Source organism: Megalobrama amblycephala, linkage group LG4 (genome assembly GCF_018812025.1).
Source record: "Megalobrama amblycephala isolate DHTTF-2021 linkage group LG4, ASM1881202v1, whole genome shotgun sequence".
Taxonomy (NCBI): domain Eukaryota; kingdom Metazoa; phylum Chordata; class Actinopteri; order Cypriniformes; family Xenocyprididae; genus Megalobrama; species Megalobrama amblycephala.
Genome location: NC_063047.1, coordinates 55,103,848 through 55,115,981, shown reverse-complemented (window position 1 = coordinate 55,115,981; position 12,134 = coordinate 55,103,848). Strand labels below are relative to the sequence as shown.

The window sequence follows — 12,134 nt, the reverse complement described above, 5'->3', positions numbered from 1 at the left end:
CATTTGCCATTTAATTTTGTTGGTAGCATTTATAAACATTTCAGTTAAAACGCTAAACTACATTTCGGTGCAGCCCTAATGTTGTTTTTGTGATAGATAGATAGCGTTAGATAGATAAATAAATAAATAAATTCCATGCGCTTATTGTTTCGCTGTTGTCACCTCTGTGGATGCCTATGCTTGATTCTACATTATATTTAGCTTATCGTGAAGTCATTAAGTGAGTTCACAAGGACATGTATTATGTATTATTAAAAAAAAAACTAAAACTTATGACACTCTAAAAACAAAAGCGTTAAGAATACTATGGAATTTTCTATTGCAGAGCTGCAGAATCTGGTCGAACAGAACAGCACTAATCCAAAACAAACGCGTTGCCATGGCAGCCGTGTATTTGAAATTCAACAACTTGTCAATGCGCAATGCGCAGCTGTTTGCACTGCATTCAAATGAACGGTTGACTCCTGACCCGAGGCTTATTTTAGAACAAGTCGAGTCAAGTTAACAGCTTTCGAAAATTTTATCTTTAAACTTTTTTGTGTGTGTTTTTGAAGATATATAGTTATTACATACCAATACCAATAGTCGGTTTGATTAAGGTTTTTGATATTCACACTTTTCTATCTGTGATTGTTTCTTCAATATTATTCATTTATTCATTGCACATTTCAAAACATAGTGATTGCTATCAGGATATGAGGAGACTTTGAACCAGTATAACAAAAAAAAAAATGTTTCTGTGGAGAATCACTTATTGCACCTTTAAGGTCTGGGTAGATTAGATGGTAGCAAGAAGCAAACAGTCAGTTCTTGTAATCAACATATTGGATGCAGGAGAAATGGGCAGGTATAAAGATATGACCGAATTTGACAGGGGCCATATTGTTATCCATATTGTTATGGCAAGGCGTTATGGCAAGGGTCAGAGTATCTCTGAAACGGCAAGACTTGTGTGTTGCTCCCTCTCAGCAGTGGTGAGAATTTACCAACAGTGGTCCGAGGAGGGACAAACCACAAACCGGCGACAGGGTTTTGCTCATTGATGAACTGGGGCATCGAAGGCTATCCCATCTGGTCTGAGCCAATGGAAGGTACACTTTGGAAAAGGTCACACAAAATTTTAATGATGGTTATGGGAGGAATGTGTTACAACACGCAATGCATCACAAAATGCTGCGTATGGGGCAGCATAGCGGCAGACCAATCAGATTTCCTATGATGCACCATCGAAATCACCTACAGTCGGCATGTGAGCATTGGAACTGGATCTTGAAGCAGTGGAAGAAGGTCGCCTCATCCGATGAGTCCCATTTTGTTTTTTTTGCAATGTGTGGATGGCCATGTACATGTGTGACATTTACCTGAGGAAGTGATGGCACCAGGATCCACTGTGGGACCACAACAAGCCGGTGGAGGGAGTGTGATGCTCCAGGCAATGTTCTTCTGGAAAACTCAGGGTTTGGCAATTCATGTGGACTAACTTTTACATGTGCCACCTACCTAAACATTATTGCAGACAATGTTCATTACAGTGGTGTTCCCTGGTGGAAGTGGCCTCTTTCAGCAGGATAAACTGCACACTGCACACATTGTTCAGGAATGGTTTGAGGAATATGAATAAAGTGTTTAAGGTGTCGCCCTTCTGTGGGATGTGTTGGACAAACAAGTTGGATCCACGGTGGCTCCACCTTACAACCTACAGGACTGGAAGGATCTGCTGCTAACGTCTTGGTGCCAGATACCAGTGGGAAAAATGAATGGAAAAATTCCCAGTGGGAAAAATTTAAAATACTTCTAGGTCCAACACTGCTGAAAATGTGTACAGGCACCAATGCACTCTATACCATTTCCCCGTGACCATACAGAGGATAAGCGGTTTGGAAAATAGATGGAATATACTGCAACAATAATTCATTCTCAAGTGAGAAACAGTTGTAGTCCCACCCAACAGTTAAAAGAGCCAATTGCCTTATTGATAGAGTCATTGCATTACTCAGAATGGTGATTGTAGGAATGGAGGTTCCACCTTTTATTTTAAAGAGCCAAATACCGATTTGTTTGTCAGATTTTATTCCTGATTTTAATTGTTTTTGATATTTAATTTTAACATTTTTGGTCTTTCACTGTTCGAGTAGAGCTACACTTGCTTGGCTGGAAATAGCTGCTAGGCATTATGGCTGCTGATTGAACTGACTTGCCTAACAGACTTTAAGGTCATGCTATATTGTTATTTGTGAATATAGTCATGGCTAAGGGACATGGGTAGACACAAGTGCTATTCAGCAAAATAATGATCCACTATGGGATATGTCCATTGATATGGTGAACGGGTGTTTCACATCATAGCTGTTAAAGTTACCATGAAATCAAAAGGTGTGTTCCACTTGAAGTGACGCTGCGCAGACCGAACGGTGTATGACAACAAAGTTCTGTGAGAGCAATTAGACAGCAGATGGTTCCGTATCACTCTCACTGTACTTTGATGTCATATAAAGTCATTAGTCTGTGCAGGGCTTCTTCAAGTCGAACGCATCTAAAATTAGGAATTTTTTTTTTATTATTGAATATTGCAGTTAATTGTATATTGTTTATTCATGCATATCACATTTTTTTAAAAATTCATATGCCCTCATAATCTTTAGTCAAAAATATTAAATTACCCTTCCCTTCACAATGACATCTCTTCTCTGATGGTAAGGACTGGACAGTAATCGTTCCTTTCCAAACACCTGTCACTCACATGAGATTGCAGCAATTAGCAAACAGCAATGATCTAGTAAATTCCTGATGGGCAAAATCAAGTCCTGGCTTACATTTTTTTATCTTGTTCAAGAAGCCATTTCTCTCGCATATATACATCACAATAGAAATGCAAAGGTCCTTGTTATTTCCGCTTCATGCCAACTTTAATATTTTGTGGGTTTTAGCCCAACTGTTTTGACCTGTGGGAGCCAAGACCAGAACTGTCCATTTCATAACTTTTATTAGTAACACTTTACAATAAGGTTCAACCTACCATGAACTAATAATGAAAAATACTTCTAAAGCATTTGATAACCTTATTTTATGTTATAATGTTTATCTTACCTTATTGTATCTCTTAATATTATTTAATGGACCTGAGCTAACATGACCTAACATTGAACAATTGTATTTTTTTTTTGGTAACTTTACAATAAGGTTAATTAGTTAACATTAGTTAACATGAACTAATAATGAACTGCACTTCTACAGCATTTATTAATCTTTGTTAATGTTAATTTCAACATTTACTAATACATTATTAAAATCAAGAGTTGTATTTTGTTAACATTAGTTTATGCACTATGAACTAACATGAACAAACAATGAACTGCTGTATTTTTATTAACTAAAATTAACAAAGATTAACAAATACATTAACAAATGTATTGCTCATGGTTAGTTCATGTTAGTTAATACATTAACAAATGTTAACAAATGAACCTTATTGTAAAGTGTTACCATTTTTATTAACTAGCGTTAACATAGATTAATAAATACTGTAACAAATGTATTGCTTATTGTTAGTTAATGTTTGTTCATGCATTAGCATTACCTAATGAGACCTTGTTGTAAAATGTAACCCTTTTTTATTATGTCAAAAAACGGAAGTTAAACAAGAATTACAAACTGGTTCTCTATATTGCTTATCAGACACATAAACAAAAACCTTTGCTCTCGAATAGTAATGCAGCCCCATCCAGCCACTATGGGTGTTTTATAGTCTTGCTCTCTCTCTCTCAAAAAAAAAAAAAAAATTGTCTGGTCTGGACAGACAAGGTTTTGGAGCAAGATGAATCTTGCTTTGAAGTGAAGTTTGTGAGATATACTTTGAATGGACTTCACAGGATGTTGTGACAGATATCTGTCTGTGCTGGTTTCATTTTTGAGGATTAGATTTAGATCACACTATGCTCAGGAAAAGAAACCTACAGACAGAGTAACTCAGCAAGCCAATATTTTAGCAATTAAGATCTCTTTACTCCTATAGTTTCATCTGTCAATACAAAAGAAGCTCGGACCAGAGCGCTACATCCGTTTGCACCACTGGAGTGTTCCCATTGTGCTTTTGTATAAAACAGCAGCATATGGGAGTCGGACAAAGCGTTATTGGATCTGATTTCAAGGACAGACCTTTCCATACCCTTGCTAGTGTTACTTCTTTTAGACATCATAAAAGGATAGAAGAATGATTGTTCTGTGACCACAAGCTTTCCATGTGACACATGTGCATCATCTCATTTGTCCATTTCTGTCTATTCTTTTTGCTATTTTTGAGTCGGGGGTTATGGGACACCCCCGGCCCTGACCCACGAGGCTACAGGTTAAGAGGTCCATTCCTGGATGCTGTTTGTCCATAGCCATCGGGGGACTAGAATCAGAACCAAACAGGAGGCCCACCATCAATGTGCTCCTATTTGACCTCCAGATCAAATGTGAGTCAACAGATTTCAAATTGTAAAAATGTTCAATTGTAAAATTATTTCTTAATATAGAAATCAATTGCTTTTTAGTATAAGTGTTTTGATTATTCGAACATAGATTCAAGTGACAAAAGGATCAATTATGTGACACTAATTTTTTTGTCCTTTCAATTAATTTATTCAAAAATACATTAAAATGCAAGTAGTTTTGCATATTTTATTATTATTTTTTAGAAAAAATATTTTAACAAAACATTTTCACTGCACATGACACAAGTCATTATAAATTGAACTTTTCTTGTAAATGGTATAACAATTTTTCAAAACCATATAAAACCACAGAGAAACCAGAGTACAAATGGAACTTGGCACATATGTTTTAAAATAGTTTTTTTTTTAAATCATGGACAGACATTATGTTATTGACCTAAATGTCAGCTCTTTCAAACTTGTACTAACCTTTGCCCTTGTTGAAAATTCCAAACAACCCTCTTCTAATGTGAGCAAATCATTTCTTTTAAGCACATGTCTGTCCACTCATCCACAACTGATACACCTGTATGTTTCACTATAACTGATGCTACATTCAAATTAATGATGCACATGCTATACTCTCTGTGTTTGTTTAGCTGAAGGTGTGAGAGTGGGAGGAGAGGTGAGATGGAGACAGAGGAAACAGAAGGACGCACTTTAGTGCAGGTAATCAGTGAGAAGTACAGCCCAGAAAACTTCCCATACTGCCGTGGGCCAGGAGTTGGAGTGGTGATCCGGTCAAGTCCCCAGGGTTCACCTGTCAAAGGTCAGTTTTATTTTTGGCTTTAGGTGAAATGCTGAGCCTGCTAGTTAAAAAGGGTGTGTTAGATATGATCTGGATCCTTCCTGACACACTAGTCGTTGCCATTTAACACTGTTTTGCTACGTTTGTAGAACTGTTAAAGAGCATATATTGTTATCATTAAAGTAATGTATTCTAGGGCTAAAAAACTAAAGGTTATTCCAAAAATATTAGGTTAATCCCATAAATAAATAATGTTTAAAAAATCCTGTACTGGTAAATATGTTTGTATCTTCAAATTTTAATGAATTTTCATCATTTACATTAAATTGTTATTACAGGTTAAGATTAACCTTAACCACACTTTTCAGGGATCCAAGGCTCTAACAATGGATGATAAAGACGAAACAGTAGGATGATCATTTCCGAATGGAATCAAAAGCTTGCTTGACTGTGAACAGCTCGTTATAATATTGATTTCTGATTGGTCTAGCCTGTTATTTATAATTTGTTAATTATCGTACATAGAGAATTTTTACCTTTCATTTGCATGATAAGTTTTAACTAATACACAGTGTTAATTTAATGTGAATGTTAGGTGTCTTTTTTTTCCTTCTCAACAACAGGGATACCATCTCCCCGTATCCTGCCTCAAATCAAGCCCTGTTTATATTTGTGTGTGTGTGTGTGTATTAGATCGTCTGAATCTGCCCAGCATCCTGGTTCTGGATGGTTGTGGAATCACGGAGGCCGGCGATGAAGAGGAGGTGGCCACTTTCTGTGCTCATGTGGTTGAGCTAGACCTCTCTCACAACCAGTTAAAAGACTGGGGAGAGGTGAGAAAAATGTGTTTGTGTCAAAAGTTTTGCCTCGGGTTTATTTACATTTGTGTATATAGCGCAAAGAATGTCCCCGTTCAATGTTCAGAAATGCTTATTGTGAGATTCAATAATATTTAATTCATTAACATTACCTAATGCATTTGGTATCATGAACTAACTACGAACAGCGATTTTTAATGTTAATTTATGTAGCTTAATTTTTTTAAAAATGTATTAGTTTATGTAGAAATGAACATTGACCAAGACTAATAAATGCTGTAAAAGTATTATTGCATTAAATCATGTTAACATTTAGAACCTTATTGTAAAGTATTACCTGATTTCACTAGTCTGATGTTGGTGGATAGGAAAATGAGTTTTAAGGTATGGTCACATGTACCATTGAAAAATTTGTACTGAATCATATCCCCACATAGATGTAGCATCGAGTTCAGGTTTTTTTTAGACAATTTCACTACATTGACCAACAGAAAACGGCTTGCTTGCTTTGAAAGTGACTTCTGTCTGAGGAGTGCTTTGTGTATCACTACACTATTAACAGTGGACCTTTTTTTGCTGGCCTTAATTGGCTCACGTAACCTCATCTTTACTTTGACAAGTCTATTTTATGCACAGATGAGACTGTAACATTCAAAAGTACAATGAAACAGAGGTCTGTGACCTGACACCAGCTTGACAACTGGTTGGGTTCGGTCAGTTATTCATTCTTTTCTCTCTTTTTCTCTCCTCTCTGTAGATAAGTAAGATCCTGTGTAACATCCCTAATCTAGACTTTCTCAATCTGAGTATGAATCCACTGAGAGGGTCGAATCTGGATCCTGGAACTGCTGAAGCATTCTCAGGCCTCCGCCGCCTTGTGCTCAATAACACACATGTCACCTGGGACATGGTGCACACACTTACACGAGAGACCCCAGAGTAAGTGTGTGTGTGTGTGTGTGTGTGTGTGTTTCTGCCCCCCGCAAATTATCTAGAGCTTTTTCTGGTCTGGTGGTAGCACTTTTAGCTGCATTTTAGCATAGATCAAACTCAACTGTTTAACTCTAGGGCAGTTGGAAAATGAGCCTATGTTCAAAAATAGTGTCGTGTTCCTTTAAAGTAGCCATATGTAATGATATTTTTTGTAAGCAACATAGAGTGAATGTTTTGCCAGTGCCCGAATTGTTTTGGAGGGCTACCAAGTAGTGAAGCAGTTTTCTTAAAATATTTTTTTCTGAAGAAATAAAAGATTATATCAAACTCACATGTTTTTTTATTTTAATGCACTTTTTCTTTTTTTCTAAGACAGAGACTTATTTTTAATAGAGATTATTTTTAGCATTGTGCGGCTGCCGTATCCCACTAGTTGCAAGAAGTATTCACCGATCATTTTGTCATGCACTAAATCTTGTGTGTTTTCTTGTGCTTGTACTTATGTAGGCTGGAAGAGTTGTTTCTGTGTCTGAACGAGTATGAGAGCGTGAGTTTGTCATCTATATCGTACCCATCCCTGCGCCTGCTGCATATCACAGATAACCAGCTGCAGAAATGGGTGGAGGTGCGAAAGCTGGGCCTTATTTATCCAGGCCTGGTGTCTCTTATCCTGGCAAACAACTCTCTCTCATCTATCCACGAGCCTGAGGACTCTCTACATAGACTCTTCCCCAACCTGCGCAGCATAAATCTACACAACTCAGGTGCTGGACTGCATAAACACCATCTCTGTAGACAGAAGGATTTAAAAGGATTTATGGGAATAAAGAAAATGTTGTTACCAGTAAATGTAAAATTTATGATCAATATCTGTATGAGGAACAGACCAAAAAGTTGTAATTCATTGAACATTTTTCCCTCCTTCAATGCAAGTCATCAGCTTTCTGTGTAAATATTTTTAAGTACCTCTCCTAAATAATCATGTAGTATTAAAGGTGCCCTAGATTCAAAAATTTAATTTACCTCGGCATAGTTAAATAACAAGATTTCAGTACATGGAAAAGACATACAGTGAGTCTCAAATTCCATTGTTTCCTCCTTCTTATATAAATCTCATTTGTTTAAAAGACCTCCGAAGAACAGGCGAATCTCAACATAACACCGACTGTTACGTAACAGTCGGGGTGTACGCCCCCAATATTTGCATATGCCAGCCCATGTTCCCAACATTATGAAAGGCATTAGACAAGGGCAGAACGTCTGGATGTGCACAGCTGAATCAACAGACTAGGTAAGCAAGCAAGGACAATAGCAAAAAATGGCAGATGGAGCAATAATAACTGACATGATTCATGATAACATGATATTTTTAGTGGTATTTGTAAATTGTCTTTCTAAATGTTTCGTTAGCATGTTGCTAATGTACTGTTAAATGTGGTTAAAGTTACCATCGTTTCTTACTGTATTCACGGAGACAAGAGCCGTCGCTATTTTCATTTTTAAACACTTGCAGTCTGTATAATGCATAAACACAACTTCATTCTTTATAAATCTCTCCAACAGTGTAGCATTAGCCGTTAGCCACGGAGCACAGCCTCAAACTCATTCAGAATCAATGTAAACATCAAAATAAACACTGTACTTACGTGATTGGACATGCTGCATGACGAACACTTTGTAAATATCCATTTTGAGCGTTATATTAGCTGTTTGAACTTTTCTTTATGTTGTTTAAGGCAAGCGCGAGCTCTTGGGGCGTGGAGCACGAGATTTAAAGGGCCACACACCCTGAATCGGCTCATTTCTAATTATGCCCCAAAATAGGCAGTTAAAAAAATGAATTAAAAAAGATCTATGGGGTATTTTGAGCTGAAACTTCACAGACACATTCAGGGGACACCTTAGACTTATATTACATCTTTTTAAAAAAAGTTCTAGGGCACCTTTAAAAGGTTAGTTTACCCAAGAAAGAAAATTCTGTCATCAATTACTCAAGTCCCTTATGTCATTCCAAACTATAAGATATTTGTTCAGTAATTTATTAATTTTATTTATTTTTTAGTGACCTAACCCTTATATAGATTACTAGCTAATATTATGTCTTTGTGCTATTTTAGGTCTAAGCCGCTGGGAGGACATTGAGAAACTGAATTTCTTCCCAAAGCTTCAAGAGGTCAGAGTGATGGGTATTCCTTTACTGCAGCCCTACACCGATCAGGAGAGACGTTGTCTTATGGTAGCACAGTGAGTAAATGATCATTACACAAAAGTAGCCACTTTTGAAATGTGTAATTGTTAGATATGATTACTCAAATCAGTGTGGCCACCAATATGGAATTGTACATGTCCATGCATTCATGCACTCCCTTACACACACACACACTTGTCCTTCTGCTGTGTTTTGTAAGGTTGCCTAATGTGACTGTATTGAACGGCAGTGTTGTCACTGATGGAGAAAGAGAGGATGCAGAACGCTTTTTCATCCGTTACCACCTAGACTGCCCTGAGGATGAGCTACCACAGAGGTAACCCCCTTACACCACCACAGTCAATATACACAACTCTTTCAATCTCTTTCTTTTTAAAGAACTATATACAATAGATCTTAGAAAATGACTGGTATCTGTATCATACAGGAAATATATATAATTTATCCTGTCTATAAAACAAACCTAAATAGCTTATTTTTATTTCTTCATAACTGCAAACCCAAGTGTTATCTGATTCATGTTACCCAATTTCCCACAGTTTAATATGTTGATGGGGAAATGTATTTTTAGTTCCCTATCAAATCTGACTAGCCATATGGTTACTCTCTGCAGTTGTAGTCATTCCCAAATCAGTACTCCTTTACTGGCTAAAAGGGCTATCTGTCAATTATTTAGAGTATAAAAACATCCTTTATGAGGTACAGTATATCTTTTACAAGTATATTCAGCAGGATTTGTATTTCTTTCCAACACCTTTTAATTGTTGAGTGTCTACAAAATAGGTCTATATAGAAACATACAGAGGGGTCCTACAGAAATGTACCATTTTACAAGGGTTTAAAGTCTCGATGAAACGGAAGTAGCTTTTGTGTTGTGAAGTACACCCGAGTCAAACGGATTATCGAAAAAGAAAAAAAATGTAGGGCAGTCGACTTGGTTTGTTCTATGTATTGGTTGTTGATTAGATGGAAGCAGATCAGCTGAATACGAGCTTGAAGTCGATTGTAAGTAAGAGACAGCATTTTATCAGGCGAAAATCCTGCATATGTCATCAGAGATACTGTCACCAGTATTAAATTAGTAAAAAGTAATGGGCTGAATAAGTGTTTTTCTGTAATTTTGGTTCTCTCTTAGTTACTCAAACACTAAAGTTTAGTTTTATTGCAGTTTTTCATTTGTCATTATTGCTTGTTTCTGAGTAACTTTCTATTCAAAGTGGTAAAAGTAGTTAAAAGTGGCTTTAGTTGACTTTTTTTTTTTTTCTTTTCTTTTTTTTTTGCTGCAATGTAATAAAATCTTAACAATGGTAGAGCCCAGCCACCTCTTTCCGGCTTAGCAAAAATATCCCCTCTCTCTCTCTCTCTTTGGCCATGTCTAAAGTATCATGGTGGCCATCCACTACATTCAAACCTATTTTCCTGTCACTTCTTTTTCTTTAGTTTGGCATCTCCAGTTATCCAGGTGACGTTTAACTCTCCCATCCCTCATTTATTCCAGCCTCCCGCATTGCTTCTGTTTTTTGGGGGACTTTCAGGGAATATTGTGGTGGGCATTTCGGGGGATATTTTGGAGAGTCTTTGCAGGTCAAAGATATGAAAAACAGATCACCCACATTCTTTGCACACCCCATTCCACTTAACCTAAGAGAGTGTACGGAAGACATTTTCAGTGACTGCGGCAAGCCCAGCTTCCAGCAGGGGATTCTAACCTTTGGGAGACAATGTGTCCAGTCTCTCCCTCCTCAAAGACGCCTTTGTACTGGAATACTCCAATCAGAAAATCGATACACAAGGTGGCAGCTTTATTCGTTCTTCCCCTCCTTACATCCCCCTCTCTCCCTCCCTGTTCTTCTCTCCAGCCCCTTTTCATTTGCTTTAGAGGGGATTGAGTTAGCTGGAGGATTTTTTCGAAAGGGGATGGAATGACGTCCCTGACTCAGTCTCTCCTATTTTTTCCATTGAGCGAAGGAGACGCTGTTTCCTTTGTTCTGGAATGGCTCTTAGACCTAGTGTCAAAACAGTTATGACACAGAAGTTCCCGCTTTAGCTATAGAAGGTCGGGAAACTGGAGATGAGACAGAAGCAGGACTTTCTCAGAAATAACGTCCTTTTAAAATGTCTAGAGTATCAGATACTAAAATGAGGTTTCTTACAACCTCTCTTAAACATGTGCTTATGAAATGGGCTCATGATAATATTTAGCAGAAAAAAGAGAAAGTTGGCACACCATGGCTCAAAAAAAAACTTGAAAAGAAATTTATTGACAGACTCTCACAAAGGTATCCCCAAAATTTGCCTTGGTTTAATTATATTGTGGCCATGATTTAACTAAATTAAAACAAGGGAATGATTCAGTACATTGTGGCCATGAATAAATAAGTTGTGGGATCAGTTTCACCCAAAAATTAAAATTCTGTCATCATTTATTCACCTTCATATTTTTCCAAACCTGTATAAATTTCTTTCCTCAGTGGAACATCAAGGAGAAGTTTAGCAGAACGTCTTAGCTGCTCTCTTTCATAAAATGAAAGTGGATTAACCTTTGTTTAATCAAGAAGTCTCTTGAGATTAAATCACTTTTTGAGAGAGACCTGGCCAAAAAGGCACACCATTAGATTATAATGGTAAGTTTAAATGCAACAATTGAACAAAAATTAAATACATAGAATAAAGACATAGAACAAAAATAAAATACATTCATATAAGCATAAGACTACAAATACATCATCCAGCCCATGAATAGCAATTACACTCTTCAGTTACATATTTTTTATCAGCGTTTAAAATTACCCCATGGTAACAAAATGATTAAGCTGTTGTGAATGCTGAAGGTTATACCATGACCAGGGTGGTAAATAAGCAAAAGTCTTTATACCATTTATGGTAATAAAATCTGAACCTAACCTTCAACCTCTTTGGTAAGTGTGCAATAGTGAAGATGCAACATACTT

The 12,134-nt window shown here is 36.9% G+C and overlaps 1 protein-coding gene across 3 annotated transcripts in view; it reads left to right on the top strand.

The window, feature by feature from the left end:
- LOC125267966 (tubulin-specific chaperone cofactor E-like protein) overlaps positions 1 to 12,134 on the top strand; it is a 47,175-nt gene that overhangs the window by 334 nt on the left and 34,707 nt on the right. Inside the window, exons 2-9 of one of the 3 annotated variants that reach the window (XM_048190076.1) lie at positions 4,301 to 4,457; positions 5,075 to 5,244; positions 5,917 to 6,056; positions 6,799 to 6,980; positions 7,482 to 7,738; positions 9,092 to 9,218; positions 9,383 to 9,499; positions 9,889 to 9,972. In XM_048190076.1, coding sequence (XP_048046033.1) covers positions 5,106 to 5,244; positions 5,917 to 6,056; positions 6,799 to 6,980; positions 7,482 to 7,738; positions 9,092 to 9,218; positions 9,383 to 9,499; positions 9,889 to 9,972 — 1,046 coding nt within the window. In that variant the 5' untranslated portion in view covers positions 4,301 to 4,457; positions 5,075 to 5,105. Of the gene's footprint in view, positions 1 to 4,300; positions 4,458 to 5,074; positions 5,245 to 5,916; positions 6,057 to 6,798; positions 6,981 to 7,481; positions 7,739 to 9,091; positions 9,219 to 9,382; positions 9,500 to 9,888; positions 9,973 to 12,134 lie in introns of those variants that run through there. The other 2 variants (XM_048190075.1, XM_048190074.1) reach the window with 2 other exon arrangements.